This window comes from Zophobas morio, unplaced genomic scaffold (genome assembly GCF_036711695.1).
Source record: "Zophobas morio isolate AGI-343-1 ecotype UQ-CSIRO unplaced genomic scaffold, CSIRO_AGI_Zmor_V1 ptg000021l, whole genome shotgun sequence".
NCBI lineage: Eukaryota > Metazoa > Arthropoda > Insecta > Coleoptera > Tenebrionidae > Zophobas > Zophobas morio.
Window position 1 is genome coordinate 4,701,457 of NW_026972126.1, and position 26,741 is coordinate 4,728,197.

The 26,741-nt window shown below is 35.4% G+C and overlaps 1 protein-coding gene across 4 annotated transcripts in view; it reads left to right on the plus strand.

The window, feature by feature from the left end:
• LOC135133168 (filaggrin-like) overlaps nucleotides 1–26,741 on the plus strand; it is a 30,186-nt gene that overhangs the window by 2,694 nt on the left and 751 nt on the right. The window contains exons 2-5 of one of the 4 annotated variants that reach the window (XM_064061461.1): nucleotides 5,604–5,702; nucleotides 16,353–23,930; nucleotides 23,964–25,462; nucleotides 25,523–26,731. In XM_064061461.1, coding sequence (XP_063917531.1) covers nucleotides 5,639–5,702; nucleotides 16,353–23,930; nucleotides 23,964–25,462; nucleotides 25,523–26,731 — 10,350 coding nt within the window. In that variant the 5' untranslated portion in view covers nucleotides 5,604–5,638. Of the gene's footprint in view, nucleotides 1–5,603; nucleotides 5,703–16,352; nucleotides 25,463–25,522; nucleotides 26,732–26,741 lie in introns of all 4 variants that reach the window. The other 3 variants (XM_064061463.1, XM_064061462.1, XM_064061460.1) reach the window with 3 other exon arrangements.

Genomic DNA, 26,741 nt, shown 5'->3' on the forward strand with positions numbered 1-26,741 from the left:
TTTAAAAAATTACAAGCCATTCCAAACGCGCTATACCGTTATTATTTTCTTGAATAACTATTAAAATAAAGATAAAAGCCTATTTTATTCAATTTACAGAAAAATATACAGATAATAGAAATAATAAATTACATAATATTATATAAGGTTATAAAAAAAAATACATCTGCCATGACGCCGCAGGACTCTACCGTTCTGCCCTCTCATTAAAGTCTCATCTGGAAGCTTCTCCCACAATTCCAATTTAAGCAGAAATTTCGGTTGCATTTATAATTTTTCGCCGCCAGCGCTCTTGCAAATTTCAACTCTGTCACGAAAACTCCAACGTAAACAAAACCCAAAGTTCAAGAAAATGAACTTGGGCTATTATTAATAAAATCAGCATTATTATGAAACTACGACAAGGACGCAACCGTTACAGGTGTAGCAGTCAAGTTCACCGCCTATAGATTGCATAAATAATCACTGTTTTATTTAAATAATTCCACCCAATTCGTTAAATTGGTTAGTCATTCGAGTTAAACGAACTCAAAATGCATCCGAAGGCCGGCGCCTCAGTAAATAAACCCGAAATTGTATAACCGCGAACTCGTCCAATAAAGTAAAGTTTTTCACTGCGTCTTATCTAATCTCCTCGTCAATCGCCGTATTCAAATTAATAGACGGTGGTTTTATCGCCAGCCAGTTTTTGCCGAAGTGCTAAATATCAATTAACGATCCTCGGATGATTTACAAGCGGATTTAGAAAACCCGATCCTTGCTTCGTGCTTCGTAAAGAAAGTTTTTTTTGTCGTGCCGTAATTGTCCATATACGCATTTTTACAGAGGTACTGGTATAACAGCTCGGTGGTAAAAACTTGATCTTAAATCTTTGTAAGTTGGTATTGTTTGGTGGTGCTCATTCAGTCTTGCCAATTAGACGAAAAATCGACTGGCCGACGAATATTTTATTACGACATTGAGGCTTCTTTATGGCCAATAAAAATATGGGCATGCGAACCGGCTCAGTACCATTAACATTGTTAAGAAGTGAGTCTTAGTTTTTGATTTTTTGCTGGGTAATTAAATAATTGTTTTCGCTGGTGTAGCCTTGACGACTGTGTCCCTGGGGCGCCGATGAGATCGAGTCAGATGGAATTTATTAGATTTAAAGATAAGGTGTAATTAGGGGTTGTACTTCGTTATGCTGAACGTACTTGAAATAAAAATTCAAAGCGGAAATTGAGACTTTTTGTTATGATTTATTGCCAGATTTATAGGTTGCGAGAAGAGGAGTACTAAAAATAGAAGTTCATTGATTTTATTTTCAGTTCAGGGTGAATCATAAATTATTATCTTATGTCGATACTAAGACATGACTAAATGAATTTCTAATGGGAAAATTCGATTCTCATTTACCACGGTAGTTTAATACATCTTATCATTTTTACAAAAAACCCATTTAATTATTTACACGATTTACTTATCGGCAAAAACTTTTACTTTTGTAATTAATGCCACGACTTTGTATTTTAAATAAAGAAGAAATTCCACACTGCAACCTGTTAACCGAATATAGGATATAACATAACATTTTTAACAGTTAATGCTGCAATTTTACAAATCTGCGAAATGTATCTTATTATTGTTTTATTAAATATTATTATTCTTTATTAAATATATATTTTGTGAAGGCTTTTTGAAAATATTTTTTTTTAAACTGCGCAAAATTGAATACTTCCAAAAAATACATACAGTTGTGTGATTATCAAAAAAATTACTTTTTTATGACGACTCTTCATTTAAAGTTCTTTGTATCAAGCTTAAAATATAGGTATACTTTTTAATACGATTTTTGCTTAAAATCAAAATATGCAAAAAAGCAATTTATTGAAAAGTAATGAGTTTAGTATTATGTAAAGAGGAAAAAACATGCAAATATACAACAAAATATTGTTTAACTGCAGCATGAAACACTTTTGACGCTCTCTATTAATTTTTAACTCGATTACGCCTCGTGAAAAAACATGTTATACAGGCTGAACCTCAAAGCGTGCGATCCTCTATATGTATTCCATTAAATATTATACGTTAAATTTGTATGATTCTTTGAGTACCATATATTAAAATTACTTACAACTATACAGAGTGTTATGTATTCGAGGCATAGCACACAACTTAGCTTTGTAAATGGAATGTCCTATAAATTTTTACGTATTCTTAACATCCTTTAGCTAGGCTTTATAACGATAGCTTATTTTTGACATTTCGAAGTGATGTTGCGACATTATTGCGTTTTTTTAATTTTTTTTTTTAGCAAAGCAAGGGTTTACAAAAAATCGCAATGACGTTATTTTTAAAATCTGTGTTGCAATAATTTATGGAGAAATAAACAAAGGTACGCGCTTTGTTATGATATCAAGGACATTAAATTTTAATATACAATAAAATTTACTCATATAAAATACTCCATCTAACTTTTTTTTCGTTTTTTCATAAGATTTTGTGTCTCTTAAAGAAGTAAGAAGTAAAAAATCTCTAGAAACCACTTAACAAAAGAGAAAGAGAACAGAATAAGACACAGCAATAAGATACAAGGTGGTAAATGTGAAAAAACTCAAACATGGAAAACTATTATTTGAAAATTGTTGGAATTTAATTTTTTTATCAACACTATATATTAAAATCCAATTTTATTTATACCACAATAAAGCAATTATCATTATCAACAAAATATTATAATCCAGATTCTAAAAATAATCTTTCCCCCATTCCCATTTCTAAAAAATTTCAGGAAAATTGGAATAATTTAGTAAAGAGAACACTCTGTATAACTGAAAATAATTTTGTATAGGGTCCTTAAAGAACTGTACAGCTGGAGTCTCAGACTTTTTTCTATCTATATGGTTGACTCTCCTGCAATGTAGTTAAAAAATTAGTCGAAGGCTATTTAGAAAGAACTTTCCTCGCCACTGAAGTATAGTGCGACAAAACTCGCTTCTTTGAAAAATTATAAAATTCGATTTTGTGATTTTCGTTTTGTGATAGCCTTTGTAAAATAAAAACCAATGCCTCGTAGGCGCAAATTCAAAGGAGGCGCGATCCGCACTAGTGCGGACAATATAAGATATATTTAAAGCAGATATGCAACGGAAAAAATGTAGATATTCTCAATTTATCAGTTTGACTGCTTATGTTTATACTTCCAAATAATTCGATTATTAGCACGTCCAGACTACAAGTATCAGCATTTGTGTTAAAGAAAATGAAATTTGATTAATTTTGTCTCCTCAATACTAGGAGAGGACAAATTAATTAATTAAGCACATTTAATTATTTTCCCCCACAGAAAAATGGATATCTAGCGTTAACACTCAGAAATTTTGAAAACATTTAATTGGCAAAATTGTTAGATGACGTGATCATTTTTTACGGGAAGCATAAACGGACAAATTGTGATTAACATTTTACTTCCAATAAGGCAAGGTTTCACAGCATTTGGTTTTGCAATTTTAAAGTAGAATTGTAAAATGTTGTTACACAATTTAGATTTTTTTCCCAAAAATCTGGAAGTTTGTGTTAAAAATTCAACACGGATTCATAAATTACACATATAGGAATATGTAATTACATATATAAAATTTAAAGAACATTTATTGAACAAAATTGTCAAATTTTATTAATACCATCCCTACGACACCCTTAAAATGTTTGCAAAATTTGAGAGCATTCGGTATTGCAGTTTCAAAGTTAAATTGGGAAATGTTGTTAGATATTCAATTTTGATTTTTTTTTTAATCTGGATGTCAACATGTGAAGATTTTTTTTACATTATTTGCACACTAAACGTAATTTTCTATATATAATAATTTGTTTATATATGCGAAAATGTATTTTGGAAAAGTGAATACATTTTTAGGACATGTTTCTCTTAGCCTACAAAAAGACAAGAATTTTAAATTTCTATTTTATTACCCTAAAGTATACGAGGTAATTTAGCGCAAAATTTCTGATAATAATAATCTCCAAAAAAGCTAAATTCTGACCGAATTATTATTATTGAACACATTTAATCGTTTTCAATTAGGAGTATTAAGTATTTGTTAAAGTAATAAAAAAATTGAATATGTAGTATACACGGTCCTCAAAAAATGGCGCTATGACACATTGTTAAGCATTGTTTATTGATTAGCAGAGAAAAAATATTTTAAAATTTCTTTTCCATATTTCACTGTATTTTGATTCATTACTTAATGTTGGGCACACAAAATCAGTCGGAATTTCACTGTTTAGAATAATTTTGGAAGTATTTTGTCCGTATTCATCGTTTTCTTCATTTTATAATATCAGACAAAAGCGGTTAATTTTCCTCGAACTTGGACTTGTGTACCCTTAAGTTAGTGTGCCATTTTTTAACTATCCCGTATATTAATTAGTAAATATTACTTCAAAACTACTATCTGTTAAATAGGGTACAAACTGCACAGTAAACAAACACCACAATCTATTTAAAAATATAAAATTTAATGTATCAGTGTCATTTACCAGAAATGAAAATAAATTTTGCCTTTAAAGGTTACTACTTTATTCTTTAGATTTTTGTAAAAAAAAGATTGCGCATTTTAGTACGAATAATACTTGAAGTATCAAATATTTTATATAGAAAATTTCAAAATAAATTTGTAAAATTCCAAAAAAATAGTAGAAATTAAATAAAAGCACGATTAAATGTACATAGAAAATATGGTTATAATAAAAAATAACAGTTTTAATAAATTTAGCTTTCAAACTTAGGACGTCTGTAATGTCATTTGTGATGTTTTTTATGATAATTTCAAACATCAAGGCTCTAACACAAAACTGCACATATTTTTCTTCGACGATTTATTCTTGTTTCAGTTTATATTTTTACGCTGAGAAATGAATTCTTGCCAGGGAAAATTAGTAACTTCTTAAAAATGTACAGCACTAGGAAAACTATCCACAATGACGCAAATCCTAGAACAACAGTTACCGGGGTGTGCCATATAATTGTTCCCATAAAAAAGTTTCGCATATCTGAATATTTAAAGTCAGGTCTGCAAATAGCGGTCCTTGGAAAGGCCAATGCCGATCTTAATCTCTTTTTAAAATTCACCAAACGTATTTTAGGTTAAAGTAAAAATTATGGCTTGTTTACCACACACAACCGTTGACCAAAACGCTATTGTCGATTTCGTACAATCATGGGCCCGAAATTAATCACGTCAAACCCGTTCCCTGCAAACTGTAAATAAAAGCAAAGTGACTCCGTGGAAACTCTCCATTAAGGGTCTGATGGCAGCTTTTAATAACGAGATAAACTAATCTCTTCGCGATTTCGTAATTAAGAAATGAGCCATCCGAGAGTAATCGCGTTATGTCAACTTCTGCGACATGTATCGTTTCATTAGGTTGGTAGTTAGCTGGAAGGTCGATGAATATTAATCCTTGCACTAACTAGCGCTAGTGTTTTTCAGACTGGGATTTTTTTGTCTGATTAAAAGTGAGAGTTCATCGACTTTTGGCTTTCGACACATGCAATACCGGCATCAACACATTTTTGGTAATTTCCTAGTTCGTTAACACTTGTAATTATGTTACAGATGATCCGAACGAAGACTAATTAAGGAGATTTTTTATGGACATAATGAAGAGCTTGTGGACGTTGGTCGTCTGTCTGGCGTCGGCGTCACCGCTTACAGGTACTTGGTCTCATTTATTAGTTGTATGTGTCGCAATACATATTCTCATAAATCATTTTGGCTCTCTTGGAACAACTCTTGTTGGTTTATCGGTTTCATCTTAACACTATCAAGTACTTAAGGAGTGATTAACATACGGAACGGCAAACGTACCTTGCCAAAGCACTCTAATGAGACATGTGATGGATGTTCATTGTATGAATTCTAATGAGTGGATATTAATAATACAAACTAGTAGAAACTAATAGTTCCGTTAGAAGTAAAACTTAATAATATTTGATATTCTTGAAAACGAAAACACTCGTAGTAGAATCGATTAGTTTGTTATTTCGTTGACTTAATAGATGTGTTTGTGAAATATTTTTTCGTAATGTTGTTTCTAAGAGTAGGTATACAGTTATTTTTTATGAATAAACTGTAAATTTTCCCGGTTGAAGTTACGAACGCCATTGCTTGTGGCAATAAATTACTGTTTTTTTATTATTTAGGGCCAGATTTTCCATAATTAATTTTAGCAGTAACGGTAAATTACACTAAAAATGATAAACGTTAAATGATTGAATACAAATTTTTAAAATTATTTTTTCTACAAATTAAGGAGCACGTAAGAATTTGCTTTCGCTTTTAACTGACATTTTCTAAGATACAAGTACACTGTCACTTTGGGTTTTTCTGAAGCGTTAATCAATCAGTGGATTTTTAACAACGTCTAAAAGAGTGTTCCGTATATAGGGCCAAAATTTCCACATATTTTCAAGTTTCCACCCGACAATAGGTATATTTATTACAATAATCTAGGGGCTACGAGGTAGTCATCAACTAGGGCCTCTATTGCCGATCCAATTATCATAATAAATGTTTTTTGGAATTAAAAAATTCAACTATTTTCGAAAAATCAGTGGAATCTCCCTTGTCCATATTTTTATTACAAATTTAGAACAGAATGTAAAGAGAATAAACAAGTCAAAAACTGTAAAAGCAGCCATTAAACTGTAGAGAAAATGTTATATGAGTCTGGCTCGTAAAGCGTGTCTATTGGTTGAAGAAAACTCTTAACGGCGTTCTCCTTCATGTCGTGCGTTAACTTCCCTTCGCAGGGAAAAATGTATCACTTTGCATTCAAACTACGCGATTATTAATTTGGTCCTCATTCTGTATTTTTTATTTCTGAAATATCTGGAATTCTTTGCCGTAATAATTTTTAGTTGAAAAAACGGAAGATAAAATAATAATGTTCAGTAAATTTTTTGTAAAAAAATATTATATTATTAATACATGCACAAAATGTTCATTTGGCCCATATTAAAAGGTCACTTTATCATTGTTATCATTTGTGTAAACTAAACACTCTATACCTACATATTTTTTAAATACAAAAAGTATCGTATATATTTAAATTTTTTAATTAACTGTGCTTTTTGTCTTATCACAAAAACGTATAGTATGACAGAAAAAAAAAGATTTTAATTGAATAAAAACAGCTCTACTGTTGTGCCATTGTTTTTAGAGGGGTATTCAAAAATTAATTAAAAAAAATTATGTCTTACTGTTTAGGAATTATTTTATTTTATTTTTCTAAATAATTGATGTAAATATTGACCGACAAGAAATCTTGGGTATACCAATTCAGTAACTCACCGCAAATACCATGACACACTTCACATATTACAATAATCGTACCTTCGCTATATACCACCATTTGTGTCCAATGCCCAATTTCACTCCCATTTTCAGCACCTGTGTAACCCAAAACTTAACAAAACAATATGTGTCTTCAACAGTGAAAACATTCATACGAACATTTAACATTTTAGCATTTCATTTTTTTATAAACTTTAAGCTGTCATCAAACAGTTAATTTTGTCTTGTCCTCTCGAAATTTGCATATTTTTGCAATACTTGCATATGAATTTGTAATTTTATACGACTTCAAACACTTTGTCATGCTTCTTTGATCAAGCCTAATGCTGAATAATAAATTTAACAAATAAACAACCACGATGAGTGTTAATAACATCTTAACTGTCTATCGATATATTAAAACCTGCCTTGAAGTAGCTCCGACGTCAAAGAAACAAAAGATAGAAACATGATTTTCAACTATCTTGGAATACATGTAATGTAATTTTATAATCTTTGACTGACAGATATCTCATTTGGAAACGTTCACCTTCAGAAGTAATTGTAATGTAAATAGGTACATTTTTCCTCTTCGGAATAACTCGCTTAAGTTTCATTATGCATAACAGTCAGTATAAGAACATCGGAGTTATGAGATGTGAGTGAGTAAGACAAATTGGACTACTTTACATAAAGGAAAAAAATCAGTCTTGGATTAGCCAGCATTGTGTTTTTCTAGTGGAATAATAATGGCCTTGAAGCAACTATTAATTTTATTTAAGAATTGGTATTGACACAAGGAAAATTATAGTTATCTGCTGGAATTGGCGTACATTGTAAGAATGCAAAGAATTTTATTTATGGTAGTTATAAATTAGATAATTTAACATGCCTTAAGCTGTAAACAGGGCATACACAAAATTTTATTCTAAGAAATAGAAACTACTCATAACTTTTAGTTTCTATATCCTGGATCTAAAATAAAATGTTTTTTAACAATAGACAATTAAAACGTAGGATATTAATTTGGGTTTTTTTTGTAACATTTCTAACATAAATTTACATTTAATAACGCAAAAAAGCTTTGCATTTACAACATAAAAATTTACAAATGTACCTTAAGAAAAATACAATACGTGAATATTGTAACAGTAACAGTAATAATAAAGTAGAATGTAATAATTAATAAAGCAAACAACAGGTCAGGTAATCACTCTGCTAGAATGACTAATAGTTTTCGTTTGAGCACGGTCAGCGATACATTAAAAAAATTAAGACAATTGCAAAAACTGTTAACCACCGTTAGCAAGTTATTCAAGGGGCAATATGTTAAATATTTTGTAACAAAATTGTTCAATAAAAACAAAGCATATACAAAAATTTGTTATTTCTTTTTCAAAAATATACACTTTGACACCTAAGCCCAGATCAACATAAGTATTTCAAAAATTTATTTTGTGTGGTCTCATTTCTGGATATATGAGTAGTATAGTGTGGGCACCGTACTATACAACAATACTCCAGAATTGTTCTAATAAGAATACGTGAACAACGTAGTACAATAAGTATTCTCACTGAGGTAAAATTTTTGGAACATATTTTAATACATCCCAGCACTCTGTTGTCTTTGTCTCAACATACCATATAGTTCAACTTTCAATCTAAATAAGGTCCTAGCTCTCGAACTGGGTAAACTGTAGACGCAGTAACATTATTAATTCTACAAAATCAAACTAGCTCAACCATCTTTCTGCTAAATTAACTGATTTACATTTGTTTTAATTTAATAACATACCACCTGGTGCGATCACACCAATTAAACAGACGACTAATGTCACTCTGCAACTCAAGTTTATATTTTTTACACACTACGTTTTTAAATCATCGGCAAAAAGCAAATATTTCCGCTCTATATCAGAACTCAAGTCATTTATAAAATTGAGAAATAAAATACGACTGAAAACTCAACCCTGAGGCGCCCCAGATGCATCGTGATATATTTCAAAATAAATGTTATTAATGAGTTCTACTTGTTGGGTTCTATTAGATTACTGTGTCAAATGTTTTACTAAAATCAGTGTAGATAGCATGAATTTCATGTCCATTTTCTAATACAGAGGTAATATACATAATTAACAAAATTGAGTAAATTGGTTACAGTAGAACGTTTCCTAACGAATCCGTGTTGTTGATCAACTATATTATCAAAAATGAAACATAACTGTAAGTGGACAATTGACACAACTTAACAGCCACTGGTTAAAAATTAAGCAAGGAGGTTTCGCTAAAGATAAAAAATAAATTTATAAAAACCTGACGGGAAATTGTCAGATCCACTATTCTGGTTGGGTTTCAGCTTTTTCAGGGCTTCTGAAATCTCATCAAAGTTAATTGCTAGATGTAAATGAAAAATTCCGTTTCAAAAATATAATTATTCTAATCTTGAAGAATTGCTTCTTTGAACTGAACACTTTTCATAAAGGGCAAAGCAGTTCCGATTTTTCAGATATGTAATAAAAACCTTTTAATGTGATATTCTGTTCCTTTTGGTTGTTGAGATCCCAAACCCGTTTTAAATTACAAGTTTGATAAAAAGTAGAATTCACATAGCGACACACCACATGGTGGGTACACTTTTAAATCAACTTCCATAATAATTTGACAGGCACGAGGAAAATGTTAATTTATATGTATACCTGTAATGATAAATTGATCCAATTTTGTTCTTTGTTGATATAGTAATCTAAGATGTGTTTTAATTTAAGCTGGTCCTTGATATTAGATCTTATTACAATTTATTAAATTTATAACTGTGGGAAACAATTGTCACAAAATAAAGATATCCACATAAATTTTTAAACTGTCACCCTTATGTTGTCATAATACAGGATGTTCTGTTTGAAATTTTAGATTTTTTCTGAAAAGTAAAACTCAGTTTTATTGATACGGACACAAAGCACATACCTTTGTTTACCTATGTATAAACTACTGCAGCAGAAATGTTAAAAATAAATTGAAATAACCTGGCAACGTCGCAACGGAGAAACAAAAATGCTTGTAGAGCATTTAAAAAGGGCCAATTAGAATACATGATAGTATATTTAAAAGCAAGTTTCTTAAGATGTTATTTTAAAGTACGAATCGCAAAAATGGATAACGAGTGCCATTTTCAAAAATTTTTTAAATTTTAGGAGATTGCGTAGTGCTTGGTGCAACAAACGTCAGATTGTAGCGTTTGAAGTTTAAATTTTCACAATTTCAAATTATTATTAACAATCTTTCGCCCCAGCAGTGTCTAAATTTAAACTTGCCTGGATGCTCCAGAGCTCCACAGGTGCATTAGATGAATCACGCACCAGTAAAACGGTTAGCACTGGAAATCATTTTCAGCAAAATATTGTGACAATCACCTTACCCTGTATAAATCTAAGTACCTAAGACACATCCAGTGTTACGATTAATGTGTATAATCTTAATTGTAAACTTCATAGTAAAATTTAATTTTAATTAAAAATATCATTTCGTTCTTTTGACATTTATTTTATTTGATGACCACCAATTTTGATCAAGTTTGTCTAGAATTATAAGAATTTTATGGACTCCCAAAGTTAATTCATTTTACAGCCCTGTTGTCAATTTTATTGTACAGCTGATGAGCGGGGCGAACTCAGGTACAGTAAACATCGGCTTTCTCCTGACAGGCTCTTTACCTGTACAATAGAATTGACGACAGGGCTGTAAAACGAATTAACGTTGGGAGTCCATAAAATTCTTATAATCCTGGACAAACTTTACTAACATATTTTACACCATTCGACTGCTTTATGGATCGGTCATGAACTCGAAATAGAAAAAAATATAAAGAATTCTATTGAAAAAACTAATTGATATATAAATAAGAGTATATAAATACGAATTACAAAATGTGATGTAACTCCATCTAGTTTTTTGTTCTCTTAAAATATGTAAATACGAAAAACCCAACGTTGTCATTTAAAAATTCTGCAAAATTTATTTGCATCTAGGGTCTCTCACCTTTGAAGAACAACTATGTAGCATGTAATTTTAAGAATATCTTAAAAAAATGTGTTTGATAATAATTATTGAGATGACATCATCATGTTTTTAGAAGTATATATATAAACATCACTTTTTATGCAAGAAATTGAAAAATTTTCGGGGACCCTATCTCAGAGGAAACGAGCAAATGAGTCTGGGAGTCCCTTGTGTGTTTCTTTTTTTTTTTTTAATTTAGAGCCCCCTATATATTATTTTTGTAACAATTTGAAAAGATCTTGGAGATTCCTGGTGTTGTTTTTTTTTTTTTAAAGAGTTTCAAAAAATCTTAGGGGCTCATAGTTTTTTTTAAATTTTATATTCCAACAAATCTCGCCTTGAAAAATCATATTTTTTTTGTGATAGATTGTGATAACATCTATAACATAAAAATTAGTGGCGTAGTAACACTAGGGGTTCATACGAAACAATTTTGAATAACGATTTACCTTGCTTACGATAAATTTTAAAACATTTCTAAGATTTCAGGGCATTCAGTTTTGCAGTTTCAAAGTTGAATTCCAAAATGTTGTTATAAAAATTTGTGTTTTTTTTAATAGTCTGGATGTCTAAGGTAAAAACTCAAATCCATGAGAATCTCATTTTATAAAATTAAATCATATTTAATATTGTACATTTTGGAGATGACGTCATCCCATTGTTTGTGGGGACGATTATGTCTAATCATCTCTGCCAGTAATAGGATGACGTCATCTCCAAAATTTACAATATTAAAGATGACTTTTGATGAATTTTGGTAAGTTTTGTCATATAGACGATAATCCTAACATACATATACAATTTGACAGCAATCGGTCCAGTAGTTTCCAAGATTATCTGTTTAATAAAAATTGACACAGAAGACAGATAGAGAGACAAATAGACAGACGGAAAGGGGAGACCTATTTTTTCGTGCTGTAGGGGTCATGAAACGTCGAAAAAACAAGAAATTACGACGGATTCGATTACAGTACTTCCCTACCTTACACACGGGAAGCAATAACATTTGTAGAATAATTTTACAATTTGTCTAAGAAAGTGAACTTGATTTATTATCTGTACTGCAGTTCCAATAATAAATTTAAATTAATATATTCTAACGTTTATTTCGACGGAAATTTTAAATAAATCTGTTATGTGATCTCCAGATGAATTGTAACGATTGATGCTTGATTTTTTTTAACCCGTCTCGTCATAGTAAAAAATAGTTTGTTAAACTGCAGGTAGGAGCATAAATATCATATTACACACTTCAGATGGCATTTGCTTGAAAATGTTTTGACACTGCACACTGTTTTAATCATTAATAATAGTAATAACTGAATCATATGTTATAAATCTTCTGAATAAATAAATCTGAAAGCCCACCCGGTCTGTATTTCGATGATTATCTAAATTTTTAATAAAATCGACGACTCCACACATTTTCGTATTCCAAGATTTATAGGGCAGCAATAGAATATGAAATTAGCTCTTTATTAACAAAATGTTAACTTCGACAGCCAAAATCAAAGGGTATTTTTGGCATACTTATGTCATTTTCCAATATTTTCAGAAGCCTTCAATTGGTCTTGGTATTCAAAATATATGATTAAAAAATTTCAACAATGTTTCAACACACTTACAATACTGATTCAACAGAGAGGATCACATGGGCTCATAAAACGACTTATGTATTCATAATTCTTCAAATCTTCAATGTTTATTAATCTTGAGAGTTCTTTTTTCCTTTTCAGTAACAAAAAATAAAATTTTAGGAAGTCCCAAAATATTGCTCAAAATTACTATACTGCTTTGTATATCTATCAACTGTTATTACTTTTTTGTTAGAATCAATGACATAAACTGGTTCAAAAGATTCTCAAACTAGTTAATCAGTGACGTCATCGTATGAACCAGTTTAGCTCTAAAATGCAGCGAAGTGATCTACTCCGATCAAATCAATCGTAAGCTAAAGGCAGATATAATGATCGCTTGTACTAGAAACATCTAAATTACGATTTTTGAAAGTCATCTTGAAGGAACAATGGTGAATCAACCCAAAACCCGCATTATTATGATATAATCATTATAATCTATAGCATAACAGATTTACAATAGGAAACACAGTGACAACCCATTCTATTAATAGATGTAGCGAAACAAGTCCGTTGTAGATATTAATTTCACCTAGACACTATCACAACAAACTCGTCTAATAAACCGTAAGTGTAACCTTGGTCAGGCTATACAATGGTAGTCTATTGAACCATTCATAAACCCGCTAATCTCCCACTACAGAAAAAAAACTGGATGTAATTCCCAGCCTTGTCCTTTCAATTCAAAGGATACTAATTTGTTCACGAAATTAACACTGTGCAAAATCGATCCATTAATCACATAACACGAAACAAGTAAGTTAGGCGTGACCAAATAATAAAGCCTTCTACATTTGTTGCCATAAAAACTCACCTCCCATCAAGATTCAAATTAATTAAACAGAACGAAATATGCAAAAGCTTTAGCTTGTTGTGGCGTTTGTCTTTTTGTGCCGACTGTAGTTACATACGTATTTGAGATATTCCTATAAATAGTAGAAACCATTATCCTTGATACTGGAATCCTTAATGCCTTTGCTGCTGTCGCGGCTCGTCGGGAAGCCCATAACAGGACGGAATATGAGGATGGTAATAAGTTGCGAACAGTATATGGACAAGTTTGGCCAGAAATGTAGAAATTGTTTTCAACCCACTGCAAACCCAAGCTGACAAATCAACACGATAAATGTAATTAGTTGAGTTGATTTATGCGCCCATATTATTACTCTTATCTATAATTGAATAAGGGTAAATTTGCTCAAAAGGATAAAGCTCGCAATTTACATATTCATGGTTTGTGTCGGATTTCTCCTTTTCAGCGTCATAAATACGACAAAGATTTTCCATAATTCATACTTGTTGCACGAGAACATCAGACAGTGGGATAGATAGCGTATTTCAGAACTCGTTGTTTGCGTGGTAATTTATAGACAATAGTGACAAACGTACATGCAACTACATTTGCTTACATTTTACCACTATGTGTACAGCGTGTACGAACTTTTCTTCGCTGGAATAAAATAGAAAAATTATCGTCTTCTCGGCGTCTTGCTAAAATATTTCATTAGAAGAAATGTGATAATGAACGAGTTATAGGCGAGGATCAACCGCAGATCACGGGTTAAAAACCTTTTAATTATATGCAACTGTGAAGTTTTTTTTGTAATTTATTACGTCGGGTCAATACGGCTGCTGCTTTGCGTTTGTGTTTGATATTCTAAACCAATAACTTCCATTAATAAAAAAAGTTTGTGTGAAATTTCATACACTAGTATTCGTGCGTTGTCTGGTTTTAAAATGATAAATGGAATTCATTGTATGAAAAAAGATACTATATGTATTCACTGAAAATATTTTTATTTACAGTTGGTCCTGACTAAGTTGCTCCCGTTGGCCTTAAGAATTTATTTTATAAAACAACACGTCGGTTAAGCAACACTTGTATATGAATCATATTGTAACTTTATGTTTAAATTTAATGCAGTTTTTCGACACAAAACGATTTTACTGTATCTCATTTCCGACAAAAAAGTCGGTAATGTTTCTTTAGTAGTGTCCGGAGTTTTGTAAATTGAAAACAGTGGCGAAAACCACGTTCCAAAATTTCTGTAAATAACTGAAATTTTGATTTTTTAAAATGTAAGGAAAAATTTCGCCAAAAAAAAGATGACGGTAAACTGTTCTTAAGAAAACTGCCAGAAAACTTATCGAAAAGTTATATGCAAAATTTCATAACAATAGGACTGTTAACGATGGAGATATTTCATTGTGAAAATGTACTGAATACCCCACAACAAAAAAACGTAGGCCTTAAATACACGCAAATTTAATATTCACTTAAGTTAATAAATATTAATAAGAAGGTACGGGACATTAATAAGAGTCCGAAACCCACATTAAAATAAATTTTCGGCTTTAGTAAAAACTAAGTCTGAAATATGCGAAGTCATGTTTCATGTCACATTAAGTTGCAAATTTATTAATCAATATATCTTCATAGGTTGTAGGAGAATTAATTACCACTGCACACAAAATTAACTTATTAACAGCTTTAAAAAATCAACAATAAATTAAGACTGCTAAATGAACGAAAATGTCTTTATTATATGATGCATAAAAAATATTTTTATAACTCTACTATTAGGTGGAATATGTTTTCTACTGAATAACTTCACAAGCCAAAAGATTAATTTAGATATTTTGTGGTGTCAAACAAGCTTGCATTTTTTGTAAAAATCATCTATAAATTATCACTGTTTTTTTTTGAGTTCTGTAGTCCATGACAACACTGTTTACAATTTAGGTAGCTGTTTGCTTGCATTTTAATATGAATTATGTGACTTTTTTTATTTGAGTTATGAATGATAATTTCTTCCAGTAAAATCGTATTTCTTAAATCATTATAAATCATTAGTTAACGATTAAACAGTATACTAACAGAATTATTATATCATAGTTGCTATGCTTGAGCAATTGTGCAGATTATAGATCAAAATGCTTAAAATGTCAAGTTGTATCATACTTTTGCACATTCACAACACATATCTGATCTTAAATGGTTGCAAACACAAATTTACTCTATTCTCTAAAGATTGATCTTTGAGATTTTTAAAACTTTGACATTTCTAATTGGTTAATTTTAGCATTTTTGAACCGATTTTTAAGAATTTGTTATATTTATTTTTAACACTGTTTCTGAAACGTCAAGATCAAATTAGTTCCATCACACTATCATTGTTAAAAAATGCGCTATAATATAATAAAAAAAAAACATACCTAAATCAACATCAGCACAAACATTTTTTTGTGTTTTGTTTTTGTCAAAAAAAAAACACTTTTTTACCTTATTTCTGTAACTATCGAACTGTTGATATTAAAACCATGTTTTTTATTTCAGCAAATTTGTTGGAAGAATACCCAATCGAGTCAGGCCAAATTACCCAATACGCATCGACGTTCCGATGTCCCAACGAAGGCTATCATGCAGATCCCCAAAACTGCCGTATATTCTACAGATGCGTGGGCTCAGGCAATAATTTAACACCAGTCCAGTTCGAATGTAGTGAAGGAACAGTGTTCGATCCTGCGATAAGCAGTTGCAATTACCCATATGCAAGCAATCGCGAAGAATGTGGCGGGAATGGTGTCGATGGTGAATATGGCAATGTTCAGAGTTCTTCGCCTTCAACTTGGACAACTACGAGCAGTTCATCTACTTGGGGACCACCCACAACTCAGTCATCCGCTACAACCGTTTCTAGTCAAGTCGGTGACAAATGTACTCAAGAAGGTTTCCTAGGCGATAGCAAAAACTGTAGAAAATTCTACCGCTGCGTAAATAATGGACAAAATGGTTTTATACAACACGAATTTTCTTGTGGTTCTGGAACAGTTTGGGATCCAGCGGCTGTTTCTTGTAATTATCCGTGGGCAGCACAAAGAACTGGTTGTTCTATTGAAGAAAGTAAGGATCAGGGTTCAGCACTGCCTCCACAAAACGACTTTGCTGCACAAAATATTAATCAGTCTAGTAGTAGTCAAAATGCTTCGTCGTCTTCCACAAATAGCAGTAGTAGTAGTAGTAGCAGTAGTAGCAGTAGTTCATGGACTCAATCTAGTTCCTCCTCGTCATCTTCTTCATCTACTACATCATCTACTAGTTCATGGCAAAATCAACAAAACGCTGCCTCCTCAGGTCAACAACAAAGCGGTTCATCTAACCAACAGAGCAGCAGTTCAAATCAGCAAGGAAGTAGCTCTTCCAATCAACAAGGAAGCAGTTCATCGAGCAGCGGTTCTAACCAACAGCAAAGTGGATCTTCCAACCAACAAGGAAGCAGTTCCTCGAATCAACAAAATCAAAGTAGTAGCTCTAATCAACAAGGAAGTAGTTCCTCAAATCAACAAAGTGGTTCTTCATCATCTGGCAGCTCTAATCAACAAAGTGGCAGTTCATCTAATCAACAAAACCAGCAAGGAAGTAGCTCTTCAAGCAACAACTCCAATCAGCAAGGAAGTGGCTCCTCCAGCAGTAGTTCAAATCAGCAAGGCAGTAGCTCTTCTAATCAACAGAATCAACAAGGCAGCAACACTTCAAATCAGCAAAGCAGTTCTTCGAGTGGTACTTCTACACAACAGGGTAGTAGCTCCTCGAATCAGCAAGGAAGCAGCTCATCGAATCAACAAAGTGGAAGTTCTTCAAATCAACAGAGTGGTAGTAGTTCATCCGGTCAACAAAATCAACAAGGAAGTAGTTCTTCCAGTCAACAAAATCAGCAAAGTGGAAGTAGTTCTTCTAATCAACAAAATCAACAAAGTGGAAGTAGTTCTTCTAATCAACAAAACCAACAGGGAAGTAGTTCTTCTAATCAGCAAAATCAACAAAGTGGAAGTAACTCTTCTAATCAACAAAATCAACAAAGTGGTAGTAGTTCATCTAATCAACAAAATCAACAAAGCGGAAGCGGTTCTTCTGGTCAACAAAATCAACAAAGTGGAAGCAGTTCCTCCAACCAGCAAAATCAACAAACTGGAAGCAGTTCCTCCAACCAGCAAAATCAACAAAGTGGAAGCAGTTCTTCCGGTCAACAAAATCAACAAAGTGGAAGTAGTTCTTCTAATCAACAAAATCAACAAAGTGGAAGTAGTTCTTCTAATCAACAAAATCAACAAACTGGGAGTAGTTCATCTAATCAGCAAAATCAACAAAGCGGAACCAGTTCTGGTCAACAAAATCAACAAAGTGGAAGTAGTTCCTCCAACCAACAAAATCAGCAAAGTGGAAGCAGTTCCTCCAACCAGCAAAATCAACAAAGTGGAAGCAGTTCCTCTAACCAGCAAAATCAACAAAGTGGGAGCAGTTCTTCTGGTCAACAAAATCAACAGAGTGGAAGCAGTTCCTCCAACCAGCAAAATCAACAAAGTGGAAGCAGTTCATCGAATCAACAGAATCAACAGAATCAACAGGGCAGTGGTTCATCTAATCAACAAAATCAACAAGGTGGAAGTAGTTCATCAACTCAACAGAATCAACAAGGATCGAACCAGCAACAAGGATCCAATCAGCAAGGAAGTAACCAGCAAAGTTCCAATCAACAAGGAGGAAATCAATCAACCGGCTCTGCTTGTAGTTCTGAAGGTTTTATTCCTGATGATAATAACTGTACTAAATTCTACAGATGCGTAAATAATGGACAGAACGGTTACACAAAATACGAATTTACGTGTAGTTCTGGACTTGTATGGGATCAAAATGCTTTGTCTTGCAATTATCCAGGGTCAGTAAGTGGAAAATGTTATTCAAATACTCCCCAACCTGGACCATCTGGTGAAAATCAATCTGGACAACAAACTGGTAACAACAATCAAGGAAATAATCAGCAAAATAATAACAATCAGCAAGGCTCGAATCAACAAGGTTCAAATCAGCAAGGCTCGAATCAGCAAGGCTCGAATCAGCAAGGCTCGAATCAACAAGGTTCAAATCAGCAAGGCTCGAATCAACAAGGCTCGAATCAGCAAGGTTCAAATCAGCAAGGCTCGAATCAGCAAGGCTCGAATCAGCAAGGCTCGAATCAACAAGGTTCAAATCAGCAAGGCTCGAATCAACAAGGCTCGAATCAGCAAGGTTCAAATCAGCAAGGCTCGAATCAACAAGGCTCGAATCAACAAGGCTCGAATCAACAAGGCTCGAATCAGCAAGGCTCGAATCAGCAAGGCTCGAATCAGCAAGGCTCGAACCAGCAAGGCTCGAATCAGCAAGGCTCGAATCAGCAAGGCTCGAATCAGCAGGGTTCGAATCAGCAAGGCTCGAATCAGCAAGGCTCGAATCAACAAGGATCTAATCAGCAAGGCTCTAATCAACAAAGCAATAATCAGCAAGGCAATAATAATCAACAAAACCAACAAAATTCGACTCAACAAAATCAGCAGGGCCAAATAGTCAACAACCAGTGTGTATCTGAAGGTTATGTGAAAGATGATAATGACTGTCGAAAATTCTATAGATGTGTCAGCGATGGCAAAAATGGTCACACAAAATATGAATTTAATTGCGCGGAAGGAACTGTTTGGGATGAAAATAGTTTCTCCTGTAATTACCCTTGGGCGGTTAAAGGTAAATGCGCGACGGCTGGTCCTGAACAAAATCAACAACAAGGGACAAACCAAAATAATAATCAACAAGGATCTAACCAAATTAATAACCAACAAGGTTCTGATCAAAATAATCAACAAGGTACTAATCAAAACAATAATCAGCAAGGTACAAATCAAAATAATAATCAACAAAGTTCTAATCAAAACAATAATCAGCAAGGTACAAATCAAAATAATAATCAGCAAGGTTCTAATCAAAATAATAATCAACAAGGTTCAAATCAAAACAATAATAATCAACAGGGTTCTAACCAGAGCAATAATCAGCAAGGAAACAATCAAAATAATAATAATCAACAAGGGTCTAATCAAAACAATAACCAACAAGGAAGTAACAACAATCAACAAAATCAACAAGGTCAACTTAGCGGATCTGCTTGTACTAGTGAAGGTTTTGTTGGTGACGACAACGATTGCTCTAAATTCTACAGATGTGTGAATAATGGACAAGGAGGTCTCCAGAAATATGAATATAACTGTGGTCCAGGTACCGTTTGGGATCAACAAAGTTTTTCATGTAATCATGCGTGGGCAGTCAGCGGAAAATGTGGTTCGCCACAATCTCCAGGGAACAATCAACAGGGACCACAGCAGCCTGGAAATAACCAACAAGGACCTAATCAACCCGGAAATAATCAGCAAGGCCCAAATCAACCAGGAAACAATCAACAAGGTCCTAATCAACCCGGAAACAATCAACAAGGTCCTTACCAACCTGGAAATAACCAACAAGGGCCTAATCAACCCGGAAATAATCAGCAAGGCCCAAATCAACCAGGAAACAATCAACAAGGTCCTAATCAACCCGGTAACAATCAACAAGGTCCTTACCAGCCTGGAAATAACCAACAAGGACCTAATCAACCCGGAAATAATCAGCAAGGTCCACATCAACCTGGAAACAATCAACAAGGTCCTTACCAGCCTGGAAATAACCAACAAGGACCTAATCAACCCGGAAATAATCAGCAAGGTCCACATCAACCAGGAAACAATCAACAAGGTCCTAATCAACCTGGAAACAATCAGCAAGGTCCCAATCAACCAGGAAATAATCAACAAGGGCCCGCTCAACCTGGAAATAATCAACAGGGTCCCAACCAACCACAAAATCCTAGTCAGGCTGGTCAATTGAATGGACCCAACTGCGCTTCAGAAGGATTTGTCGGTGATGAACAAGATTGTTCTAAATTTTACAGATGTGTGAACAACGGACAAGGTAATTTACAGAAATACGAATATACATGTGGACCCGGAACAGTTTGGGATCAATCAAGTCTATCCTGTAATCACGCTTGGGCAGTCACTGGTAAATGTGCAAATGCCAATCCACCTCCAAATCAACCAGGAAATAACCAGCAAGGTCCAAATCAATCTGGACAAGGACCCACTCAGCCTGGAAACAACCAACAAGGACCGACTCAACCAGGCAACAACCAACAAGGACCAAATCAACCAGGAAATAATCAAGGTCCAAATCAACCCGGAAATAATCAACAAGGCCCCAATCAACCTGGTAACAACCAGCAAGGACCATATCCATCAGGTCCTAATCAACCGGGAAATAATCAACAAGGTCCCACTCAGCCTGGAAATAACCAACAAGGGCCCTATCAACCAGGAAATAATCAACAAGGTCCCAATCAACCTGGACAAGGACCTACTCAACCCGGAAACAACCAACAAGGTCCATATCAACCAGGAAATAATCAACAAGGACCAAATCAACCAGGTAACAATCAACAAGGACCGAATCAGCCAGGAAACAATCAACAAGGACCACATCAACCAGGAAACAACCAGCAAAATCCAAATCAACCCGGAAATAATCAGCAAGGACCCAGTCAATCCCAAAATCCGAATCAGTCTGGCCAATTAAGCGGGCAAAGTTGCGTTTCAGAAGGATTTGTCGGTGACGACCAAGACTGTTCAAAATTCTACAGATGCGTAAATACTGGAGACGGTAATTTGCAGAAATACCAATATACATGTGGACCGGGAACGGTATGGGACCAATCAAGTTTGTCTTGTAATCACGCTTGGGCAGTCAGTGGCAAATGTGCCAACGCGAATCAACCACATCAACCAGGAAATAATCAACAAGGGTCAAATCAACCAGGAAATAACCAACCAGGCCCCAATCAGCCAGGAAATAATCAACAAGGACCATATCAGCCAGGCAATAATCAAGGTCCTAATCAACCCGGAAATAATCAGCAAGGACCCAACCAACCTGGAAATAATCAAGGACCCAACCAACCTGGAAATAATCAAGGGCCCAACCAACCTGGAAATAATCAAGGTCCTAGTCAGCCCGGAAATAACCAACAAGGACCATATCAACCAGGAAATAATCAAGGTTCTAATCAGCCCGGAAATAATCAGCAAGGGCCCAATCAACCTGGAAATAATCAACAAGGGCCAAATCAACCTGGAAATAATCAACAAGGGCCACATCAACCTGGAAATAACCAACAGGGACCATATCAACCTGGAAATAATCAGCAAGGGCCGCACCAACCAGGAAATAACCAACAAGGACCACATCAGCCAGGGAATAATCAAGGTCCTAATCAGCCCGGAAATAATCAGCAAGGGCCCAACCAACCTGGAAATAATCAAGGTCCCAGTCAGCCCGAAAATAACCAACAAGGGCCAAACCAACCAGGAAATAATCAGCAGGGACCAAATCAACCTGGAAATAATCAACAAGGACCTCATCAACCAGGAAATAATCAAGGCCCTAGCCACCCCGGAAATAACCAACAAGGACCAAATCAACAAGGCCCCAATCAGCCGGGAAATAACCAACAAGGACCATACCAACCAGGAAACAATCAAGGTCCTACTCAACCCGGAAATAATCAACAGGGACCAAATCAACCAGGAAATAACCAGCAAAGCCCAAATCAACCAGGAAACAATCAACAAGGTCCTAGTCAGCCCGGAAATAACCAACAAGGGCCAAACAAACCAGGAAATAATCAAGGTCCTAATCAATCTGGAAATAATCAACAAGGACCAAATCAACCAGGAAATAACCAACAAGGACCTCATCAACCAGGAAATAATCAAAGTCCTAGTCACCCCGGAAATAATCAACAAGGACCTAATCAACCACAAAATCCGAATCAAACTGGACAATTAAGTGGACAGAATTGCGTTTCAGAAGGATTTGTCGGTGACGAACAAGACTGTTCGAAATTTTATAGATGCGTGAACAATGGACAAGGTAACCTGCAAAAATACGAATACAGTTGTGGACCTGGAACTGTATGGGATCAATCAAGTTTGTCTTGTAATCACGCTTGGGCAGTCAGTGGCAAATGTGCAAATGCGAATCAACCACATCAACCAGAGAATAATCAACAAGGGCCCAATCAACCTGGAAACAACCAACAAGGGCCACATCAACCTGGAAATAATCAACAAGGACCAAATCAACCTGGCAATAATCAAGGTCCTAGTCAATCTGGAAATAATCAACAAGGCCCAAATCAACCTGGAAACAATCAAGGTCCTAGTCAACCCGGAAATAATCAAGGTCCTAATCAACCCGGCAATAATCAGCAAGGACCAAATCAACCAGGACATAATCAACAAGGACCCAGTCAACCTGGAAATAATCAACAAGGTTCTAATCAACCTGGGAACAATCAACCTGGCAACAATCAGCAAGGCCCAAACCAACCAGGGAATAACCAACAAGGTCCCAACCAACCGGGAAATAACCAACAAGGCCCCAATCAACCTGGAGATAACCAGCAAGGACCAAGTCAACCAGGAAATAATCAACAAGGTCCAAATCAACCAGACCACAATCAACCTGGAAATAACCAACAAGGCCCCAATCAACCTGGAAATAACCAACCCGGAAACAATCAAGGACCCCATCAGCCTGGAAATAATCAACAAGGACCACAGCAACCAGGAGACAACCAACAGGGGCCAAACCAACAACCTAATCAACCTCAAAATCCCAGTCAATCTGGACAATTAAGTGGACAAAACTGCGTTTCAGAAGGATTCGTCGGTGATGAACATGACTGCTCCAAGTTTTATAGATGCGTAAATACTGGGCAAGGCAATTTACAGAAGTATCAATATACATGTGGACCGGGAACGGTGTGGGATCAATCAAGTTTATCTTGTAATCATGCTTGGGCAGTCAGTGGCAAATGTGCAAACGCAAATCAACCACAACAACCAGGAAACAATCAGCAAGAGCCAAATCAACCTGGAAACAACCAACAAGGACCAAATCAACCAGGAAATAACCAACAAGGACCACATCAACCAGGCAATAACCAAGGTCCTAATCAACCAGGAAATAATAATCAGCAAGGGCCGCATCAACCAGGAAATAACCAACAAGGGCCATATCAGCCAGGCAATAATCAGGGTTCTAATCAGCCCGGAAATAATCAGCAAGGACCCAACCAACCTGGAAATAACCAACCAGGTCCTAATCAGCCAGGAAATAATCAACAAGGGCCACATCAACCAGGAAATAACCAACAGGGACCATATCAACCTGGAAATAATCAGCAAGGGCCGCACCAACCAGGAAATAACCAACAAGGACCACATCAGCCAGGCAATAATCAAGGTCCTAATCAGCCCGGAAATAATCAGCAAGGGCCCAACCAACCTGGAAATAATCAAGGTCCTAGTCAGCCCGGAAATAACCAACAAGGGCCAAACCAACCAGGAAATAATCAACAAGGGCCAAATCAACCAGGAAATAACCAACAAGGACCACATCAGCCAGGCAATAATCAAGGTCCTAATCAGCCCGGAAATAATCAGCAAGGGCCCAACCAACCTGGAAATAATCAAGGTCCTAGTCAGCCCGGAAATAACCAACAAGGGCCAAACCAACCAGGAAATAATCAACAAGGGCCAAATCAACCAGGAAATAACCAACAAGGACCATATCAGCCAGGCAATAATCAAGGACCTAATCAGCCCGGAAATAATCAGCAAGGGCCCAACCAACCTGGAAATAATCAACAAGGGCCAAATCAACCTGGAAACAACCAACAAGGACCATATCAACCAGGAAATAATCAAGGCCCTAATCAGCCCGGAAATAATCAACAAGGACCATATCAACCAGGGAATAATCAAGGTCCTAATCAACCAGGAAATAACCAACAAGGACCATATCAACCAGGGAATAATCAAGGTCCTAATCAACCCGGAAATAACCAGCAAGGACCAAACCAACAAGGACCATATCAGCCAGGAAATAATCAAGGTCCTAATCAACCTGGAAATAATCAACACGGGCCAAATCAACCGGGAAATAACCAACAAGGGCCATATCAACCAGGAAATAATCAAGGTCCCAATCAGCCCGGAAATAATCAACATGGACCAAACCAACCTGGAAATAACCAACAAGGCCCCAATCAACCTGGAAATAACCAACAAGGGCCACATCAACCAGGAAATAATCAACATGGACCAAATCAACCTGGGAACAATCAAGGTCCTAGTCAACCCGGAAATAACCAACAAGGGCCAAATCAACCTGGAAACAATCAAGGTCCTAGTCAACCCGGAAATAATCAAGGTCCTAGTCAACCCGGCAATAATCAGCAAGGACCAAATCAACCAGGACATAATCAACAAGGACCCAGTCAACCTGGAAATAATCAACAAGGTTCTAATCAACCTGGGAACAATCAACCTGGCAACAATCAGCAAGGCCCAAACCAACCAGGGAATAACCAACAAGGTCCCAACCAACCGGGAAATAACCAACAAGGCCCCAATCAACCTGGAAATAACCAGCAAGGACCCAGTCAACCTGGAAATAATCAACAAGGTTCTAATCAACCTCAGGTAAATCTTCACATTTTTATGCAAAATTAGAAAGAACTACTCCAACCTATAAATTTTCAGGGACCTAATTCCCCCACTGATTCTTCTACACAGTCCCCGGTATCATCAACAACAATATCAAGTTCAGTAGGAGACACCTGCACGCAGGAAGGTTATTTGGGTGACACGAGAAATTGCAAGAAATTTTATAGATGTGTAAATAACGGAAATGGTGGCTTCACAAGGTATGAATTTGTATGTGGTCCAAATACAGTTTGGGATCCTGACGCAATTACTTGCAATTACCCGCATGCATCAAAGCGAGAAGAATGTCGCAATTATGTAGAACAACCACAAAACACATCATCAACTAATTGCCCAGACGGCACTAACACTACTCCCGGATCAACCACAGAAAGTACGACATCGGGTACAGAAAGTCCCACAACTGATATTAGTGGTAGTACTGGTGGCACAACCAACACAGAGCAGTCCACCCCCAGTAACACAGGAACAGATAATACCACACCAGCTAGTACTATTGGTGAAAGTAGTACCACTAATACTATTCCGGAAAGTACTCCCGGTAGCACCATAACAGACGGTACAACGCCAGGATCTACCGTTACTGATGGAACTACAGGTGGAACTGACAGCACTAGCCAAAGTACTGTAACAGATAACACTACTCCAGGAACAGGTACTGCAACGGACAATACTACTCCTGGAACAGGTACTGCAACAGATAATACTACTCCAGGAACGGGTACTGTAACAGATCATACTACTCCTGGAACTGGTACTGCAACAGATAATACTACTCCAGGAACGGGTACTGTAACAGACAACACTACTCCAGGTACGGGAACTGCACCTGGAGAAGGCACCACTTCTGGTGGTGGTACAGAAAGTACAACAGCGGGAACAGATGGAAGTACAGGAACTGATATATCAACCACTACGTTAGGTACCACAGGAGGAGAAAGTACGACTGATTCATCCCAATCAACTACAGCACCATGTCCCATTGGGCAACTAGAAGGAGATCAAATAGCTTTAGTTTGTCCAACTGGATTCAGACGGCATCCTAAATACTGCAATCTGTTTTACCAGTGTACCAAGAATCCAGACAACCACGACTTCAAAATCCTCGTTCTGAGTTGTCCAGAGGGTACCATTTATGACGATGAAAAAATACAATGTTTGCCTCAAAATGAAACAACAATGTGTAATGGACAAATTGCTCAAAGCTCATTCTACAAAACACTCACAGATAATTCTCTCCCTCCTGTAAGTTTTA